The sequence below is a fragment of the Lacerta agilis genome, chromosome 11 (assembly GCF_009819535.1).
Source record: "Lacerta agilis isolate rLacAgi1 chromosome 11, rLacAgi1.pri, whole genome shotgun sequence".
Taxonomy (NCBI): Eukaryota; Metazoa; Chordata; class Lepidosauria; order Squamata; family Lacertidae; genus Lacerta; species Lacerta agilis.
The window spans coordinates 58,699,257-58,720,870 of record NC_046322.1 but is presented as its reverse complement, the minus strand read 5'-3'; the positions used below and the strand labels follow the sequence as shown (position 1 = coordinate 58,720,870).

The 21,614-nt window shown below is 39.6% G+C and overlaps 1 protein-coding gene across 2 annotated transcripts; it reads right to left on the bottom strand.

The window, feature by feature from the left end:
- Positions 1 to 493: 493 nt before the first annotated feature.
- CARNMT1 (carnosine N-methyltransferase 1) lies at positions 494 to 20,606 on the bottom strand. Of its 2 annotated transcripts, none has more exons than XM_033164091.1 (8): positions 20,096 to 20,606; positions 15,916 to 16,111; positions 14,367 to 14,530; positions 7,080 to 7,220; positions 5,024 to 5,202; positions 3,583 to 3,696; positions 2,556 to 2,659; positions 494 to 793 (listed from the first exon to the last, which is right to left on the bottom strand). In XM_033164091.1, exons 1-8 carry the CDS (start codon positions 20,464 to 20,466, stop codon positions 683 to 685), a joined length of 1,380 nt encoding a protein of 459 aa, XP_033019982.1. In that variant the 5' UTR covers positions 20,467 to 20,606; the 3' UTR covers positions 494 to 682. The 2 variants fall into 2 exon arrangements, with proteins under 2 accessions (XP_033019982.1, XP_033019983.1); XM_033164092.1 differs by lacking the exon at positions 20,096 to 20,606 and adding an exon at positions 19,781 to 19,799.
- Positions 20,607 to 21,614: the final 1,008 nt, after the last annotated feature.

Genomic DNA, 21,614 nt, shown 5'->3' with positions numbered 1-21,614 from the left:
TATTTTTTTAAGAGACTGCAGCCACATATTACTTCAAATTACCCATCAAATGCTTAAGATGGCATGAAGAATAATATAATTGTTTTATATATATATTTTAAAAAATCTAAAAATTCATCAGCCGCAAATACCAGTCAGATTCACATTAAAATTTTATTGTGAATGCATGTGTTATTTTTATAAACTCTTTACATTTTTACAAGTGTTTGATAAATAGAAGACCAAGTTCACATGATGCTGCTTATCAGACTGCAGAAGATCAAAATTCTTATGGGGAGTAAAGTCACCCAAATAGTATTTAAATATGCTAAGATGAGGAGTGGTCTTGTTTCTGTACAACATGGGACAAAAAATGAATTGTGTATCCAATATGACATTAGATATTATTTAGTTGACCATTTTATACTTTACAGGGAACTGGAAGTGTTAATTTGCAAAGTATTACCCCTGTCAGAAAAAACATAAATCGGAATTTGAAAAAATGATAGAAGAGTGTTTGCTCTCTACGTTCATTACGCAGATACAAATATCCAGAAGTACACATCTGGAGATTATAGGATAGATAAAAAAATAGACAACAGAGCTACATTCTGTGATGAATAAAAAGGCACCACTGATATGAGGTTGTGTTCAGTCATAATTCCAGAAGCCACTGTGCATTTTTTTTCTTGGATAATCCACTTCAGACACTGCTTCCTGGTTTCCTAACCACAAACATCACACATTCATAGTAATATTTCATCATTGATAGCTCATTCACAGTATACGTGGTCAAAACAGATTCATTCTCCACCTGAAAATAAACAACACTTTCTTGAAAACTCTTGTAGGCATTTCATTCATATATGTTATTATTACTGCTACTATAGAAATTAATATACCTCCCTTCAATAGAAATTCCAATAGGTACAAAAACAAATGAAATAGAAATATATAATAAAGAAGTGTTTTCTTCTGCTCATGTTTTGCTCCCTGATTTTGGCCAAGTATCTGGTTGGCCACTGTGGCGTTTCACCCCTAAAGGTTCTCCAAGGGTTAACTTGGCAGGGAGGAGCTTGACCAATGGGAGCTCTCCAGGCAATTAGAGAGTGGAAGGATGGCAGTTAGAGAGGATAGAAAAGGCAGTTAGAGGTTGGAAGTTAGACAGTTGAGTTAGAGAGGGATAGAGAGAGGGAGATAGAGCCAATGAGCAGAGCTAGAGCAGAGTGAATAATAAACAGGAGGCATTAGGGATAGTTATTGGAATACTAGGTAGAGAGTTGATATATACTTATCTGAATAACCATACAGTTATATTAAACGTTTTACCAAGTCAATTGAAACCATTACGCTTTGTACACACAATAAAGAAACTTATGTTTTATTTTTCACCACAATCCGAATCTGAAGTGAGTTATTCATTGCCAGAGTGAATACTGGCTGGCGGCAGCGGATATTCCATATGTAGTTGGGGCAGTTACCAATAGACCGTTAAACGTCCGAGGGTGCGGCTCAGGTCTGAGAGAGTGACCGCGACAGCCACTGGACTAAAAGGGCCTTTGGCCTGATCCAGAAGGCTCTTCTTTAGGGCTGGGCAATGTCAGATTTTCAACATCGCATTGTATCACCAGCCAAACATGATGGATCTGGTGATACACCACAATGTTGAAACAAGAAGCTGCTTTGGCCCCAGCCTGCGAGGTGTGTGGTGAAACTGCTCTCCCTGCAGGAACTGAGGTGCTTCCACCCCAGCACCTTGAGGGCCGGGACAATACAGCTTGTCTGCACTGCTCAGCTGGGGGGCAGGTAAGTTCCCGCTCCTCACCTGAGCGAGCCTCAATGTCCCTGCTGTTTGCTCCTGAGTCCCTTTACTACCAGCAGCCCAATGTTGAAAGCGACACAGCAGCGGCGTCAGTTTCACCCGTGCTATCACAGTCTGCCCCTCACACCAGCCCTGAGAAATGTATTGATACACTGCCCAGGCCTACTCTTCTTATGTTCGTATGGATCCAGACTTAGCCATGCTTAGCATAGACCCAATGAAATCGACAGGATTTAAGTTAGTAATTATAATTTTAAGTCCCACTGGTTTCAGTGGGTCTACTCTATGTGTGACTAAATTTGGATCCAACCCAAAGATTAAAAGGCAGCAATACATCAAGAGTCAAGTTGTTTTATTGTTTTAAAACAACAAATAATAAGGATAAAAAAGATACGGGAACATTAAAAAATCCTGGTCCCAAGTTTTTTAGGGCTTTAAATATCTACAACAAGACCTGGAACTTGGCTTGGTAGCTAGCAGGCAGCCAACCCAGATATTTCAACACCAGCATATGGATAAAGCAGCTGTATCCATTATGCAGAAACCACTACCTTATTTTGGGCTGCTGTGTTTTGCAGCCAAACTGATAGGCAATTGAACACCCAATATCAGTATTAGTATTTTTGATGACTGAAAGCGAATCTTAATGACACAGGGCTGATGGAAGACAAAATTTGGTGCTGCACTATCTGAAATCTAATAGCCAATGTTTTAGATTATTCTTAGTGTACTAATATAACAGAAAAATACTTACCTCTATATGGAATCCATATTGCAATATAACACTTTTTATATCTTCGTAGCTTAACTCAATAGATAATTCATTTGCTAAATTTTCAAAATGGTAAAGAAGAGGACCTACAATACAATGAAAAGGTCAGTAAAATTAACTTTTCAAATGTATCTGATACTCACTCATAAATTCTGCCAACCCTAAAACAACTACTGTAGATCAAGGGCAGAACGGAGTGCATCTTAATACTACATTATAAATCTAGATTTTTTTAAAAAAAATCATTTTATTTATACTTATAAATCACTTAACATTTTAAAAATTCCCAAAGCAGGATATAATTTTTTTTTTTTAAAAAAAAAAAACAATGAAAAGCTAGCGGAATCCACCATGGTTAAAGTAAAAAATGTGGGTGCTGTCACTCCTCTGGGAAGACCTGCATAAACCTGAAAATCATCCATGCATGTCTAAAATGCAGAGGGAAATGTTTCCCAAAGAGGGTGCCACCTTACTAAAGGCCCTGCTCTGAATAACCACCAAAAAGACCCCAGGAGCATATAACAACACCTGGATAGTGGAAGAACTCTTCAGATGATCTCTGTGACCAGGCAGGTTGATAAAAGAAAAGAAAGTCTCTTAAGTAGGCAGGTTCCAAATTGCTTAGGGCTTCATAGAGTAACAGCAGAACCTTTAAACTTGGCCCACTCTATTGACCAAAAAAATCCCCCAGAGCAATTAGAAATCCATTGGATTCCAATAGTCTCCAGGAGCAGACTATCTGAATGGATCCCCAAACCCTGCGGAATGGAACAAACAAGTCCAAACTTCATATGCTCATTAGCATCCTTTTGTTGAATCCATGTAGGTCCAATTTTAGATATTTTTTTTACAAAAATGGATTTGCATTAAAAGAGAACAAGTCTAATATTTAAAATACACTTAGTTCAAGAAGTACAGATCAAGTTGAGTTTTTCTCCTTAATTGTACAAACTCTAGTTCTAACATTAGTTTTTTTCTGCTACAATTATTCAACAAAATAGCAAGTCACCTAAATTGATCCATATTCCTCCTGGTTTGAGTATTTTCCATATTGTGTCAATGTAGTCTATGACATTATGTGCCGTGTCTATGAAGAAGCAGGTTGCTATGCAGTCCCATATATCTGTATAAAGACAGAAAGTAATCTAGCTTGAAATATTTTACTGCGCATTGTTACCTGCACTTTTAGAACTGAGAGATACTTTCAGAAAAGCACTTCCCCTTGCTTAGTGGAGGTTCCTCCCTCTCCATCTTCCTTCCCCAGCTGCAACCCACACTGCATCAAACAGTGTTCCAGAGAAGCAGCTTTTTTGCAGGGAGTGGAGGAGGAAGTCTCATTTCACACATAACTGAACCATATATTAATGCCTCCACAAGAAATTGAGGCGATTTCACATTACTACTCACTTTTTATTGCTTTTTGTTCCATTGGGCCAAAGACAGAGATAGCCTACATGGTGTCTTCCAGGTATTTTCAGCATTAACTGTCATCACCCCTGACCAATGGCCCATGGAACTGATGGGAATAGTAGTTCAAATCTTGGGGGGGGGGCATGTTGGTTAGCCCCGGCCAAAAAACTCCCTCTAGTTGTACAAAATTGCCACATTTGCACATCAAATTCATGGAGAGTAGGTCTATCAATAGTTATTATCTCCACTTCTGGGAATAGCAGGTGGGCAGAATGCTGTTGTTTCATGTCCAGCTTTCAGGTTTCCCACGGGAATCTGGTTGGCCACTGCGAGAACAGGGTGCTGCACTAGACTGGCCACTGGCCTGATCCAGAGGCTCTTCTTATGTTCAATGAGCCAAAAGGATTGGTAACCTCTATACTAAACCATGGTTTCAAATGATATGCTAACACTGCCCATGATTCAGAAATAAATCATATAGAAGTAATCTTGAAGCAAAGTCCCTTTTACAAAATATTAATTTGACTTCTAGACCTTGGTATTAGATGAACTTTGTATTCAGATATTTTCTAAGATCAGTGATGATTCTAGCTGCAGCCTCTCAGAGACTGACACAGGTTAAGCACAAGTGTTCACTGCTTACTGAATATGCCCTGCTCAGTGAGGAATAGATCACATCTAATCTTCAATTACAACCTCTGTAGCAGGTCAGTTAACTAAAAACAACCATCTGTGCATGCCTCTAGTAACTGAATGTTGGCCAGTAAACAAATTCACCTTCTTAACTTCTGAATCAGGGGAAACAAACATTTAAAGAAGATAACTTACCAGGGAAGACATATTAAAGTTTTTAAAAAAAATTTAAGTAGAAGAAAATTATTTTACAACATAAGGACAGATTTTTCTTTGCATTAAAAATGCTTAATAAAACACAGTAGTATCTGTCACATAATCAGTTTTGTTTTACAGTTTTTCTATTAAGGATAGACAAATGGCATAAATTTTATCGTCTGAGTATTGGTTATTTTTTTCTTACTTACTACACTCAGAGTAGATTTCTTGAAAATCTCCCGCTGTCATAGAAAAGTTTGCATCAGGAGGAAGACTGTGAGGATCAACATCAGGGAAATAAACTGGCTGTATCTGATCAGCAGATCTCTTGTTATTGCTAAACTGATGTATCCAGGGATATAGTTTGTATGAATTAGTTTCACAGCATCTGTAACATATGATTATCAAAACAACAATTTCACCTTGCCACTGAGAAAAGAATCTTGCAAACATTGCAAAGCTTAAAATTTTTAGTTTGACTTTCAGTAACACAAGCTGATAGGGAATGTCAAACTGCATTTTAGAGGTAGTTAATTTAACATCATCCTGAAGCTCCATTATTCATTACCATTATATTACAGTATAGTTACAAAAGAAGCAATCAGAGAAACCATTCACCATTTAAAAGTCTGGTTCTACTTCTGAAAATGTAGTAAATTCTAAGATTCTTAAAGCAATAGATTGAGGTTAGCTCTAATTTTTGTTGTTGGTTAATCCTATTAACATTTTTTTAAATTAAGGTTTTGATATGCTTTCTCCTCATGAACCTATCTTCAAATTATTATAACTGTGTGTGTACAGATTCATACCTGAAGTTATATGCCCTCTCCAAGATTTAACATTATTTTCCCCTCCTCCCTCCTATTGCTTTTTCCTTGTGTGTCATGTCTTTTTAGATTGTGAGCCTGAGTCCAGGGACCAACATAAATTTTTTTTAAGTCACGGTTTAAATTATGTACATAAATGAATAAAGTATCAAATGTTTTTCAATTTCATGTTTTAAGCAGTTTCGTCTACTGATTTATAAACATGTACACACAGGAGCTTGATCCAGACATAATGCATTTTGGCTGATAAATGGATGAACCCTAGAATGATCTACATGCCCATATACTCCCCTCCTCGCCCTGCTCCTGCCCTCCTCTCCTTGTGCTCCCACTTTTCACCCTGATATGGTGGGTTGCTTACATATTACATAGTTTCCAATTATTTTTCCATGCTCTGGAGAACTGTAGTTTAACCTTTGCTTATTAACCTGGATAGGAAACTGTTAGAAGAATTTTAAGGTCATATATAAAAAATTAAATGTTCATAACTGTATATATAAACCACATGTCTGAAACCCCACAGATTAGGTCCTGAACAAATTGACCTCAAATATTTCTCTGAAAGGTCAAAGTGAGAAACCTCCCCATTGTCTCTTTCCTCACAAATCCTGTCTTAAGGGCACATTCAAGATATGAACAGGGTGTGATCCTGTGATCTGTGACCTAGATTCAGGAATTAAGTACAGTATATTCTGGCGTATAAGACTACTTTTTAATCCAGGAAAATCATCTCAAAAATTGGGGGTCGCCTTATACGCCGGGTGGAAAATCTGTGGTCGAGTATATCTCAAACTCTATATTTTAACTGGAAAAGTTGGGGGTCGTCTTATACGCCCAGTCGTCTTATACACCGGTATATACAGTAGTTACAATAACAAAAGAGTGGCCAAAACCCAGATAATGCAAACAGGTAACTTGCCAGACAGGAGATAAACAACGCACTCAGATTTCTGTAGACCGCCTCTTCTGTGATGTATGTATGATGTTTCTGGGGGTGGTCTTGGACTCCAGGGTGGGCAATTTAAAATGTCTATATAAGGGCTTGTACGCATGGCTCTGGGTCCCTCCTCCTCCCTCCTGTGTGTGTGGGGGGGGGGAGCACCCTGTTGCAACAGCTTTTAATAAAGACCAGGCTTAACTAGCCGCCTTGCTTTTCACTAGAATTCTGGTCTGGTCTCTGTCATTTTACTAGCCGGTAAGGGCTTCCAATTGTGCTCTGCCGGAGATCCGGGCTCCCTCCCGGAGAAGGACCCCTTTTCACTTTTATTACAGAAACCATTATCATTTCATAGTTAATAAGCATGGATTGATCAACAGTTTCCCAATTCAAAAATAATGGGAAATTGTGGTTTAAATAAGTCTGACATTGGCAAAAGCAGAGATACACAGAACTACATGTATAAAGAAGCAACCAACAACTGAAAACAAGTTTAAGTACCTGTTGAGTACAAAATTAGAAGAAAAGAGCATAAAGAGGCTCCATTCATTTCCTTGGCAAGTATAACCAAGCATAGCTATTTCCCAGGCCAATCTACCTAGCCCAGCACCAGGTACCAGGATATTAACTTTGGAGAGATCCCTGTAACACAACAAAAATAATTGTTAATCCTTTAATAAATATATTTGATAGAATAAATAGCCCTGTCAAGGGTTTTTACAGCTTGCATGTGTTTGATCACATTTATATGGATAATTTGTGCTATTTCCCAAATTTTGTTTAGCAGATAAACAATATTAAATTTGGTTTATATTTACCTAGTATCTCCAGATCTCCTCCTACGTGAATTTCAATGCTTTCTTTCTTTCTGGTCTCTGTCTCACAAAGGACCTGAATGTTCTGACTACTGGCTTCATTTTCAAAAGGGGGAGAAGCCATTGTTTCTTTGATCGCAGATTGTAGTAAAGCAGCCTTCAGCAACTTCTTGCCCTCCAGAGGTTTTGGACTACAACTAAAAACTCTCAGCAGCCCCAGCATTATAGGGCTGTGTTGGCTGGAGTGATGGGAATCGTAGTCCAAAACATTAACAGAGTACCAGGTTCAGTAAGGCTACACTAAAGCACAGTGGGACCTTTGTCACTACATTATGACTTTCAGCCGATTACAGTAAATTGATTTTTACTGCTGCTGCTTGGATTTTACCTACACAGTTAGCTCTGATGGATGCCTTCTCATATCACCATTCTCATTCTATAACTACCAAGACAAATCTTATTCAGTTGCAAGTATTAACAATACAAATTTACTAATCTGTTGCAAACACAAATACTTTACCTGTATCCCAAAGTCCTGAAAGTAGTTTAAACATGTGATTATTGTCTTAGGAGGCATGTTCTAAGTTACATGCAGCCAACATGGTGTCCCCAAAATGTTGCAGGACTGCATCTCCATCATTCCTAACCAATGGCCATCCTGGCTGGTGCTGACAGTGACTGGAGTTCAGCAACATCTAGGGAGCACCATGTCAGCTTTCCCTGTCCTAAGGCAAACATAGGCTTCCACATTTTTTCTTTGTTGAACTATCCCAAACTATATTTCAGATCAACCAAGTTCCTCCTTGTAATGCAACTCTCTTTTTTCATTATACAGGGGGTGGGGGGGGGGGGTGACTGCAACATCTAACAATGAAATAAATCTGAGGCAGTTATTGTATTTTACATCATAAAACAGCCCCATAATGCCCAAATGCAGATGCTACTAATTATGTTTAACATGTGGGAAAAATTAGAACAGAACAGAACACTGGCAACGGTCAAACAGGATTGTTTGAAAATGTTTATATTGAAATTAGCTATGGACCCACCAGTTGCATGACTGATTTTCAGGACACAAGAAGAACTTATAATTATTAACTCTTCTTCAGCATTATGTAAAGCAATCTGATTCAGATGCAGCTGTTACCAGCTTCAACACACAGGGAGCTCTCCAATCTTGAACAACTGGCTCATTTATTTCAGTGAAAGGAAGCCAACTGGTGTACACAACTCTTTACACTCAAAGTCAACGTGTGACTTTAAGAGTTATCTTAGTTGAATAATAAACTTATATAGCTCCAATCTATTATTTTCAGTTTCCTGAAAATTACAAACAAATCAAAAGGTAGTAGAAGTCACATCAATTAATTCAACAGCACCACCCAAAAAATGGAAGAAACAGATAAGCTACTTATTTCAGACTACAAATACTGCCTGAAACCTAAGAATTCACATTTGGTAATATATTTTGGGTTGTTCAGAGAATGTTATGTTTTGGGGGGGAAATGTTTGAAGAAAAACATTCTGCCAAGAAATAGCGCAACAAATTTGCTTTTGTCACAATGGCATTTCAAAATTGTGGGATGTATTCAGCGTTCAAAACTCCCATTGTTCTAGACACATTTTGCGACAGGGAATTTCATTAGAGCAAGTAGTTTCTGGGGTCTGGGTGCAGTACTGCGCCTAAGATTTCAGATTAAAACTGCCACTGCTGGCGCTGAGGGCATGGGAGGAGAAATTCCTCACCGCTGGACCTCCGAGATTGCTGCAGCATCAGGCAAGCTGATAGGTTCCTCCTCTCAGCTGGCCTTACAGAAAGGCATTGTTTTGTGCTCTGTGGCCTCGGATTGAATTAAATAGGTTTGGTTTAAGTAGTGCATGTTAAAGTGCTATCTACCTCAGACTCACTCAGTGATTAAAATCGGAACAATGCTACAAGAGACAAGACAAGAGATAATGCTACAAGAAACAAGACAGAAACAGAAGCCACTTTGCTTTGACTTTTGGGTTCAGGGTTTGGAGAGGGTTGGAGTGGGTTAAAAATCGGACATGTTTATAGGTATTTTCCTCTTTTTTATGGTTTTGACAGATGGATATGGATATTGCGGTAATGGAATATATTAATAACTATTAACCAAATTTTTGAGACCGGAGAGAGGGAAAGGGAGGGGGGAAAGGAAAATTTAGTTATATAATATTTGTTTGAATATTGAAAATTTTAATAAAGGTCTTAGAAAAGTTCAGAGATATTTAGAGGCCGAGAATGAGTTAAAATTATAAGTAATTAAGTCGGATGAATAAATATGTTTAAAAGTGACAAGGAGGAAAGTTATAGTGTGTAAAGTAGAATGAATTGGAAAGGATGAATTGGAAAACTGGGAATTAGGTTTGATTTTGAATTCAACAGGGGGGATCAGAGGAAGTCAATTGATGATGAAATTAAGAGAAGTAAGAATGTCTGGCCCAGGAAAAGGGCCATGCCTAAGCAATGATTTATACAAGTTAATTGGTTAAATTTGAAAAGGCATTGTAAGTGTTCCTGTGAGAGGGGGGCTTGGATATTTGCTTCCCTTGGTAGGAGAAGCGGGAGCATGAAAAAATTTAACCATGTAATGTTTTGTGTTTTAAATTGTAGAAACCCTAAAAACTTTTAACAAAAAAAAAATCGAAACAAATTTTGGAGTGGGATCATTGAAGGACATTGAAGTTTTAGAAATGTGAACTGGAAACTCAAGGTGGGTGTCTCTACCATCAGTTGTATAGGCCTGTAATATGTGTTAATTGTGGCACCAAAAAGATGTATTTATATGAAGGGTGTAGGGAGAATCCAGGGCTTGTCTGCAGAGTGGAAGGAAATGAGGACCTTTTTCTGCCTCCCCACTTCCAGCCACTCTCTGAAGACTGGAGAAGGAACCCCCTTAAGAATATTAGGCGGGTGGGCAGGCAAAGCAGGGCTTTGTTTTTTGCAGTCATCAGATGAAGACTAGACCATGTGAAAAACAAACATAAGATTTTAGCTGCAGTTGATTATTTTCAGCTTTGTATTTTTGTTATTTAAAAAGTGTGCTTAGACATTCTGTTGTGGCGCCCATAACCTAGGTTTAAGGTGCCATTTAGCTCCTAGCTTTCATATCTCTGTTTCTAACACGTATTCCAGTAAATAACTACGAGGAGAACTTCCACTTGTGTAACAGGACTCCCCACAAGCCACGCCACCTCTAAATCTGCTCCAGAGGATTGAGAGAAATCCTAGAACAGACTTAGGAGGTACAGAAGGAGAGAAAGGGGAAGACTGTTCTGTTGCATAAGGAAAAATTCTTGTGGTGATGGAACGTTTACCTTAGCGCGATGTTGAATTCTAACCTAGTTATGAAAAATTACTTGTTTAATCAGAATACTGTTCAATAGTCCTGTAATATTTTTTTTCCTTTTAACACTTGCTTATGCTAGCCAAACACTTTTAAGATGCATATGCACCTGCTTTAGAATGCTAAAATACAGTGGCTGCATTCATGTATCATAGCATAAGCAGTGGTTAATGTTGAAAGGCAGATTCTCTCCCCTTTGCTCCTTCTCACTAGTGAGTGGGAGCAACAAACCACAATCCTTGACTTAGTGTTATGGCAGGAAGCCAAGAACAAAGAGTATGGTTTGTCTGGAGCAAAATTACCATGGTTCCTTGTTCAGACATAACACCAAGTCATGTGCTGTGGTTTGCTGCTTCCACTTATTAGCAAGGAGGAGTAAAGAAGGAACAATCTGTACTTTCATGGTACAGTATAACCGTAACTTCCTATGATATATACATAACTGTGCCCAATAGATTATGTCCAATTATAGCTTTGCAGTAGCAGAAAGCACCTCCACTTGTGCAAGTCAGGACATTTCATTTTCTCAAACCTTCTGTACTGACTGCAGTCCTCTGCACCATATCCCATACTGTTTTCGAGGATTCCCCCAACCATCAGGACCTGTTTTTTTTGGGGGGGGGGGTCACTGAACAGTAGTGAATGGGGTGGTCAGCAAAAAGTTGCCCTTGCCTTGAACAAGTGGAAGTGCTTTCCATTAGCAAAAAAATCACCATTGGATACACCCCAAGCTAGAAAGAAAAAATAGGACTTTTCAATGTATAATTTGTAATTCAATTATTTGCCATTAAAAGTAGTTTCTAATACAATCATAATTCTAATCATAATTCATTCTATCAAATATAAATTTTCTGACTAGAAGTTCTACACAGTAGCTACTAAAGCAATTAAGTGTGCTGGTAAATTCACAAGGGTGCAAAAACAAATCTAAGAAGCAGAAAGATGCACAATTTTGTAACTGAGAAATAAAATGGAGCAACAAGTTTCATTCAGTTAAGACGAGGATTCTAAAAATACCTAAGAAAGATCACTACATATCTTCCCTCCTCTACAAGACATTCCATAAAGGTAGGACTTTTGCAGCAGCAACAATGAAGTAGGAGTTGTAGGTAATTTAAGAGCCACAACAGTCTAGATCCTAAAAAACTTCTATTTGCATGTTAACTTTCAGCTCACTGAAAGCAACTGAAAATGTCCATAAGTTAATTATGAAGTTTGTTGTGCACGATTTGTTTTCTTTTAGAAAAAAATTACTTTCCATTTGAACTAGAATGAAAAGTGTTTGTGAGCAGCTCATATTCTAAGCATTAAAAAATTACAGTAGTTTAATTTAAGTAAGGAAAATAAATATTTTCATACACACATTTAATTATCTATTAACACTTTTACTTGTAAGTGCAGATCAAAGGATGTTTTAAGGATGCTATCCTAAACACATACACTATGTCCCACTGAAGACCATGCGTCTTACTTAGGCAAACATGCACATGACTGTTTTGTATAAAACATCTACATCAACGTTTCTAATTTCAGCTTGTAATTTAAGAGTTTCAAAAAAAGCTTTAAACTTATTTCCACTTTCAATCCAGCTTATTTACCAGTATAATATAAACAAGTTACATTATTTGTAAAGCTATTTACTATAGATTTACTATTAACTGTCTACAAACAGTTTTAATAGAACATTAGTGTAGGCCAGAAAGGTCAAATTTCAGTAAATTTATAAAAGAAATAGAACAAAAACAATAACAACAAAGAGAGTACATTGTAGGAAGACAGAAAATGTACAGTGCTGATCTTCAGCTATAAGCATTTCTACTCAACTTTAAATTACCGAATATTTGGAAACATTCCATTTTCAACTAAGCTGGGGGAGAACGCGATTATTTAGAACAAAGCAAAACACCTTTTTATTTAGATGTATAAAAACTTACCGTATATTTTTCTACAATTGAAGACATTCTTGAATGCCTTGAATCTAACAAGGGAAGGGTATTCATGTTATATTTTGAATGAGCTTTTGAGCGTTTATCTTCTTTAAAATTCTTGTTTGTTAGGTAATGCAGCAACACTGACTGCAAGCTAAATTAAAAGTGAGATTGGAGATGGCTGCTAATTTCGGACAAGCCCACCATTGTTGTAACTGGAATTTTGTCAACAGAGCCAAGTGACAACTTAGAAGAGGCACTCTGAATCATGACTGAAGTGCCATTTCGATTCTGTAAGGAAATCAATGCTATAATATTGCTAGCTATTTATAACCAGTGTAATCAGACCTCACATTTATGGAAATAAAGAGCAAAAAAATAAAAATATTATGTGAATTATAATGTTTCTTTAATTATTCTCCTATTTTGCTTTAAGGACACCTTTCAGCTTCTCCTCCAATGTGTAGCTTCATCTCCTGCAATATTTATTTAGATACTGATGATATAAAAGGTAAAGGTAAAGGGACCCCTGACCACTAGGTTGTCGTGTCCAACTCTGGGGTTGCGGTGCTCATCTCGCGTTAGTGGCTGAGGGAGCCGGCGTACAGCTTCTGGGTCATGTGGCCAGCATGACTAAGCCACTTCTGGTGAACCAGAACAGCGCATGGAAACCTTTCCTCTGGAGTGGTACCTATTTATCTACTTGCACTTTGATGTGCTTTCAAACTGCTAGGTGGGCAGGAGCTGGGACCAAGCAACGGGAGCGCACCCTGTCGCGGGGATTCAAACCGCCGACCTTCTGATCAGCAAGCCCTAGGCTCTGTGGTTTAACCCACAGCGCCACCCGTGTCCCATACTGATGATATAAATATCTTCTAATAGCGTATCTGTTCTCCACTTGTGGTAAAGGTAAAGGTAAAGGGGCCCCTGACCATTAGGTCCAGTCGCTGACGACTCTGGGGTTGCGGCGCTCATCTCGCTTTATTGGCTGAGGGAGCCGGCGTACAGTTTCCAGGTCATGTGGCCAGCATGACTAAGCCGCTTCTGGCAAACCAGAGCAGCGCACGGAAATGTCATTTACCTTCCCGCCAGAGCGGTACCTATTTATCTACTTGCACTTTGACGTGCTTTTGAACTGCTAGGTTGGCAGGAGCAGGGACCGAACAACGGGAGCTCAGCCCGCCCTGAGGATTCAAACCGCCGACCTTCTGATCGACAATCCCTAGGCTGCGTCACACTTGTGGTATGCTATACTTATTTTATTTTAGAAAAGAGGACTAGATTAGATAGCCATTAAGTCCTTCTGATTGTAGGAGAACCCTACATCAAAATATTAGCCAAATCAGACGGTTATATCTAACATGTTCTCCCACATGATAAAATATAAATAGTATGCATTAAGTTTTCTTGGTGCTAATCCAGTATGTTATCCTATCAAACCTAATTGGAGTGTTGTCTGTGCAGCCATAATTTTCAATTGCTGAACATTTTGAGCAAAATCATATTAGTAAGGTGTGCTGAAGTTTATTATAACTTCTCCTTGTGCAGCTAACATGGACATTTTCAAAGATCAATTCTAATAGTATTTCATAGTTTTTTCCAGTTTAAAGATCATTGGCAGCAAATGCATTCTTGTGCATACCTTCCTTTCAAATACATCTTTAAAAAATGATTTACCATCTGTCTTTTGGAAAGTTCTTTACAATTTCATTAATGATTGGCTGATAGCAGGAATCTCTCTCCGGTTTCCCAGTTTCACTCCAGTCTCTTACAAATTGTTTCAAGGTAGACTTTAATTTATCCATATCAAAAGTTGAAGCTGGTGTAATTTTTCCATTTTCCTGAGAAAAGTGTAAAACCAGAAAATCAAGTAATTGTTAATCACAATGCTACACTGTTGGGCAATCAGTTGATATGCCTTTTCCTTCTCACCTCCAGGCTAAGACTCATCTACATGCATAACTGAATCATAAATGAAGTAAGCGTGAAAACATCACATCTACCCTTAGCATACAATTCTCTGAATATACTTCTTTATAGGAAGCAGGGCAGTTATTAAGTAAAACAGGAAAGATGTGGGGGTAAACAAAGACATAAATAGCCCCTTACTTCACCACATGTGGCAAGTAAGAATCTGTTCTATGCAAACAAGCAGAGGCCTTTCTAAATTGGTGTGCTACATAAGTTGAGAACAGAGAAGTATGGGCAAATTGGCCTGTGGAAACTATATATGTACTAGTAATTCTTGTGGAAGGCTAAGCTAGCATGGAAACTGCATATTTTATCTCAGTGAGGGCTTCTTCCACACACTGCAAGACTTCATTGAGAAGTTTTAACTTGAGCCATTTAAAATTATATGTAGTCTGTGAAATCAAAGAAAAGCTTTGCAAGGAAAAGAAGCATTTAAAATGAATTATGAGGTAAGTGATACAGCCCAAATGATATAACAAATGTGCAATAATAGTTAACTTAAAAAGATTGAGATTTTATGCTTATTTAACTGTAAAAATATAATTACTAACACTGGACACAACCACCAAGTGGTCTAATCAAATGATTTAATATGTATCAAGGAACAAGAATAATATTCATAACTGATTAACCCAGTATAATAGGGAAAGAGGACCCGTGGCCCTCCTGATTTTGTTGGACTCCAATTCCCATAATTTCTTGCCAGTGTTAGAAACTAGCCAGGTGCGTTATGCAACTGGCGGAAGTCCAATTGCAACCTTGTGGCAATATCTGGATGCCAGGTGGCAACTGGAGAAAGCGAAATGTCTCTTAGAGAAGGATCTGAAATATTTTACTTGAAGTTGAAGTTGTTTTATTCTGGTTTCATTTGATGTTTTAATGTGTTGTCAACTGCTTTGAGATTTGTTCTTTAAAATCGAAAGCGGTATAGAAATGACATTAACAACATCAATGGACTTCATTGTTTAAAAAAATGGCACCTAGACATTCCATTACGGCAACCATAATTTAGGTTTGAGGTGCCATTTGGCAATTAGATTATACATCTTTATTTCTTGCCACTGAACATGCTAGCTGAGAATGACAGAAGTTAAGAGTCCAAGAAGATATGGAAGGCTACAGGTTCCCCATCCCTCTATAAAACATACATAAATTATATAAATGTATAAATTACATTTATGATGAGATAGTAAATAAAACTGATAAAAGAGGGGAAGTAGCAAATAGTTGGTATTGAAGTACAATTTATACATACATCATCACCATATTCTTTATTTTCAAACATGTGTGTGCAGTCATTCACAACTGTCTGCAAGATTCCTTGATTATGGTCAATACATTTCCGAATCTTGTCAAGATGAGGAAGGAATTGAGGAAGCAATTTCTGTTGAATGGCTGGAAGGGATCTGAACTGTCTTTCTGCACGATTGACTCTTTCATGCATATTAATTCTAGAATTTAAAAAAAAAAACACAAAATGAACATCAGAAACAAATACAGTGGTACCTCTGGTTACGAACGGGATCTGTTCCAGAGCCCCGTTTGTAACCCGTGATGTGTGTAACCTGAAGCACCGCGTCTGTGCATATGTGTGACGCGATTCGGCGCTTCTGCGCATGCACGTGATGTCATTTGATGTGTCTGTGTGAACCGCCGAACCCAGAAGTAACGCGTTCCATTATTTCCGGGTTGGGTGCATTCGTAACCCGTGTTGTACGCATCCTGAAGCATTCGTAACAAGAGGCATCACTGTATAAACAAAATTAAGCTGAAGTTTATACATGAGTTCTGTACATCCCACCATGCAACCAAAGCAAACGTATGCAGCAACAATTAAATCAAAACTATCTAATTCAAAATGTAGTCCTGTTCTTTGAAGGGCATCCCAGAAGACGCAACAGAGTGGAGCTTCAGAGGTCTACCCTCCAAATTTCTCTATTGCAGGCCCTGAAACCTCTTGTGTAATGAGAGGGAGTATCCTGGGGTCATATTAGGGAAACTGGCTCCAAAGCCCTCCTGTTCCCATGATTTGCCCTTGTGCATTGGGCAGTGTGAGGCAGCAGCACTCTGGCTCTTTCTACACCTCAGATTCTCCCAATAAAGCACTGCCCTGTTAAGGTCCTATGGATTTAAGTGGATGATTTAACTATATTCCTAAATCCTTTGAAACTGATGGGAGTGAAGTATGTTGAGTATTAGTCAAATGCAGTGATTGTTATCATACAAATATATATATAGAGAGAGAGCGCTATAAAAAGCTTTGACTGCAGACAGGTGCTAGCCCTAGTACAGTTGTGTGTGTGTGTGTGTGTGTGTGTGTGTGTTTATCTATTCAATGCAGTGACACTGTGAAGAGAGATGAGTGGTACTGGATTTCTGCACGGTGCATGAAAGGGATACAAAATTTTAAAAAGAGAAGAGTCACTCTAACAAGCTATAAGACATGGCACTGGTGCATCCAATTCCCCATTTTATTGATATGTGAAGTGGTTCTCAATCTTACCATAAGATGTTACAGCTCCTGAAACCTAAAATAAGCCAGGTGTGGCAAACATCAACATTCCACTGGCTGCCAGTAAGCTACTGGGTGCAATTCAAGAGTCTGTTAGCATATAAAGCCCTGAGTGACTAGGATCTTAAGTTGAAATCAGAAAGTGAGGGTCATCCAAAGTCAACAGGTAAAAAAGAAAAGCTGTTTTGGCAAGCAGTTTATCCCACTTCCTTTCTAGAGAGACAAAATTATTGGTTTGTCATTCTGTGAAGGATTTTCAGGCACAGAACCCCCAACTGTTTGTAAATCATATTATAATAAAGTCCTACGTAGAAAAAGGAAAGGAAAGGTAACAGACTGGCTACAATATTTCCAATTACAGTTGTACCTTGGGTTACGTTACCTTTGGGTTAACGTAACTTTCGGGTTGCGAACACGGCAAACCCTTTCGCCGCAAGTGCATGCACAGAAGTGCTCTATCGCGTGTGTGCACAGAAGCGGCGCCTCTTGTTGCGGACTTTTCGGGTTGCACACAGACCCCCGGAACAAATTAAGTTGGTATCCGGAGGGTCCACTGTAAATGAACATGTATTTAAATATGATAAAAAGAAAGGATTCACCTTTGAAATTTCAAATTTCCAGAGAGAAATAATAGAAAGTGGTATTAAATTATTATCAAAAATATGCAATATGTTGTTGCAATAGGAAACTAAGAATGAAGAGGTCAAGTGTGTTATGATAAAGTGGGCAAAAGATGTGGGACATAATATGCAGATGACAGAATGGGAAAGACTATGGAAGAATGATTTAAAATTTACGGCCTGTACCTTACTTAAAGAGAGCTATATGAAAATCATGTATAGGTGGTATTTTACACCAGCGAAATTGTATAAAACAAGGGAAAATAAAGTGTTGGAAATGTAAAGAAGCAGAAGGTATGTTTTACCATATGCGGTGGCAATATAAGGTTATTTTAAAAATTTGGGAAATATGTAACTAATTGAAAAAAATGTTTAAAATAACTTTTGTTTAAAAACCAGAAGCTTTCTTATTAGGTATTAAAGTAATGGATCTACTTAAGCATACAAGAATTTGTTCATGTATGCAACAACGGCAGCTCGGATATTGCTAGCCCAACACTGGAAGGAAGAAGTCACTACCAAGGAGGATTGGCAAACTAAGTTAAAGGAGTATGCGGAAATGGCTAAATTAACTGGGAAACTTAGAAATCAAGATGACAACAAATATAAAAAAGAAATGTTTATTGCATATTTGCAAAAGCAATGTATGCAAGTTAATACATTAGCAGGATTTAAAAAAACAAACACTTGCAATGATGTTGGGAAAGATGGAGGGCACAAGGAGAAGGGGACGACAGAGGATGAGATGGTTGGACAGTGTTCTCGAAGCTACTAACATGAGTTTGGCCAAACTGCAAGAGGCAGTGAAGGATAGGCGTGCCTGGCGTGCTCTGGTCCATGGGGTCACGAAGAGTCGGACACGACTGAACAACAACAGCAACAAAAAGAGGTAAAGATTTTATAGACCTGCCTGAATGATAATAATACAAAGGAACCAAGGGAAGGAGTAGAGGGAAGTCTGGGGATTCAAGTAATCCCACAAAGCAGATTTAATATTGATTGACCATAATGTTTTATTTTATGGGGTTTTTTAATGTAAAGATTTTGTTTTTGTTTTTTGTGGAAACTAATAAAAATATTATAAAAAAAATATTCCACTACTGTCATAAGTTCACAGGAGTTGCAGCTTGTGACAGCTTTCTTATTACCGGTAGTTACCACCACCACCCCCCCCCCCCCCCAAGAAAAAATGTGGCACACACAGCATCATCTCTTTAAAGCCTCCATCAGTTGCTGAAGATGAACCTCTTTACCCTAGCCATGGAAAACTGAAGGTCTTACTTTGGTGCTCTCCCAATAATTATTATGGAATTGTTATGGGTTGCCACTTACTGTTGGTTTAACTTTATTTGTTTCATATGCTGGAGAGACACCAAGTGCCACAGGCCAAGATATCAAATAGGAGTTGTCCAGCACCACCCAATGAATGACAGGAACTACAAAGGTACTGAATACTGAGAGACTGAACAGAACCAAAAGCACTATTTAATCTATGATAAAGAAACATATTTGTATTCATTAGAATTCTATTAGGTGTTTATGTAGCAAGCTTTGGAAAAACTAGTTATTTTTGTCTGGATGCATCCTCCCAGTCTGATGTCTGAAGTTGAAATGTGTGGATGCATGCAAGCAGTCCCACACAAAGTATTTACTGTTACAGGTAGGTAGCCATGTTGGTCTGCCATAGTCAAAACAAAATAAAAAATTCCTTCCAGTAGCACCTTAGAGACCAACTAAGTTTGTTCTTGGTGAGCTTTCATTGTTTTAAAGTATTTACTGTTAACATGGCACAAACAATAAGGCAGGTACTTTAATTCAAAGGTTTCAAGCTTTTTGGTGCATAAATCAAATCGCAAGTGCCTCTATTGAAGATATTTCGATCCTATTGTTAATTAGCTGTGCTGAATTAAATTCCTATTATTTTTCAAGGGTGCTTGCCAATCTGCCTCTAATATCCAGAACTAACTTCAGTACAAAGCTTTATTTACCCTGTTCCCACTTTATCCCAGGTTAAACGTCACGACTTTCCCTCAAACACTGATGGCAACTTTAGTTTGGAGAAGCTGCTACAAGTTCTCTGACTGCTCCTCCACCCTGAAGTAGCTCTCAGGGTTCCTTGGAGAGGAGCCATCACCCTTCTACTATGGGATGGCAGCGCTACCTGCCGCGGGCGCAGCGACCGAGCGCCACCGTCCTCCTGGCGCGCTTATTGGGCAGCCAGTGGATCCAGCGGGCGCTCCCTGAGAGCCAAAGGCCCAGGCTCTGGGCGGCAGCCTCGGGGGGGGGGGAGGGGATCCGGTTACCCGTAGTAACGGAAGGCGTTGATGATTCTCCGGAAGTGCTCCCTCTCCAACTCCTCCTCCTCCTCCTCCTCGTCTTTTCCGCCCTCCGCCGCTGGCTGTGTCTGTGGCGGAACCTGCTGCGCTTCCCGCCCGCGCCCCTCGCTGCCGAGCGCCGCTTCCCCTTCGCACTCCGCCTCCTCGGCCTCTCCGCCGGGCCCGCTCCGCCGGCTCCCCCTGCGCATCGCCTTCCCCGGGGGCTGCAGCTGCCTTTTCCGGGACAAAGCGCACGCGGCGGCGGCGGCGGCCGACATCCCGCTCCCGCCCAACGGCTGACGCTCCTCGCTCACGCGCGCGCGCTTCCTGCTTCGTAAAGAAGCGCCCGCCGTCAGCATCGCAACCAACCGCCTCTCGCCCAGCGCGGCGGCGCAGCCGACTCCTCCTCCCGCCTCAGGCCGTGTGCGCACGCGCAGAAAGATCTCCGCCGAAAGGAAGCGAGACTGCGCAGGCGCGTTGCGCCGCGAGGCACCACGAACGAACGAAGGAAGGAATTCTCGCGGGAAGATACGAGCCGGCCGCGGAGGAAGGCTGAAGGCCGCCCAACGGACTCGCGAGTCGAGGGCCGCCGAGTTCCGTAGGGAGCGATGCCGCGGACAAGGATCTGGCTGCCCGTGAACCTCCCGTGTCTCTCCGCGAGGGAAGAAGGGCCCCGGCATCGCGCCTTTCTCCCCGAGCCCCAGTGGGTGACACGGCCGTCGGGGTTCCGGCCGTGAAATCCCACCCTGTGGAACTCGAAGGTCTCTGCAGTCACACCGGGGGGGGGGGGCCACGCGGGAGCCCCGCTGGTCAGACTGAAGACTCGGCCCAGCGTTTTCTCTGTGGCCAAAAGCGCGCCCGTGGTAAGTGGCATGTGCCAGGTTGGTCAAAGCATGCCCATGGGTGGATTCCAAAAGATTTAGAAGCATTATTTTTCCCTTGTGCCATTAAATTGTTAAATTCGTAGTTGTATAGCTTAAGGGGAGGTAAAATATGGGTGGGGTTTCTTTACTTCTTTGTATTGTGAGAGGAACAGTGTCTGTATGTTTACATTGCAATGTAGCCGAAACAAATTCCAAGTATGTTGGAAAATGTACTTGGCCAATAATAAATTATTCCTATTCCTATTCCTATTATAGACCTCTGGGGGAAAATAACCCTGTCGACATTGTGATGCATTTTCCTTCATCTAAAGCTGAGAAAGTTATTTGGTGTGTATATGTGTATTTAATAGTATCCACTTTGTTTTTTTCTACAATCAAGCAGTGTATAAATTTTATGAAATAAAATATAAATAAAATATCTAGCTACAGCTGCTGCAGTCCTTGATATTTTAATGCAAGATATCTAAATTTTTCATAAAGGCAACAGCACCCCACTACTTATAGGAAGAGGGAACAAAATATATTATGGCTGTAACAGTCCATTACTCTGCCACTAGAATGCTGGTCCTACCATATACCAACTACCAATCTGTGTATTATGTTTTTTAAAAAAATATTTTCTT

Excerpts from the sequence above, each read along its gene's own strand:
- CARNMT1 (XM_033164091.1), bottom strand. The coding sequence starts at position 20,466 with ATGCTGACGGCGGGCGCTTCTTTACGAAGCAGGAAGCGCGCGCGCGTG. Across the intron at positions 16,112-20,095 it reads AACGCCTTCCGTTACTACGG|AATTAATATGCATGAAAGAG; the intron begins GTAACCGGATCC and ends TTTAAATTCTAG. Across the intron at positions 3,697-5,023 it reads AGAAATCTACTCTGAGTGTA|ATATATGGGACTGCATAGCA; the intron begins GTAAGTAAGAAA and ends GTCTTTATACAG.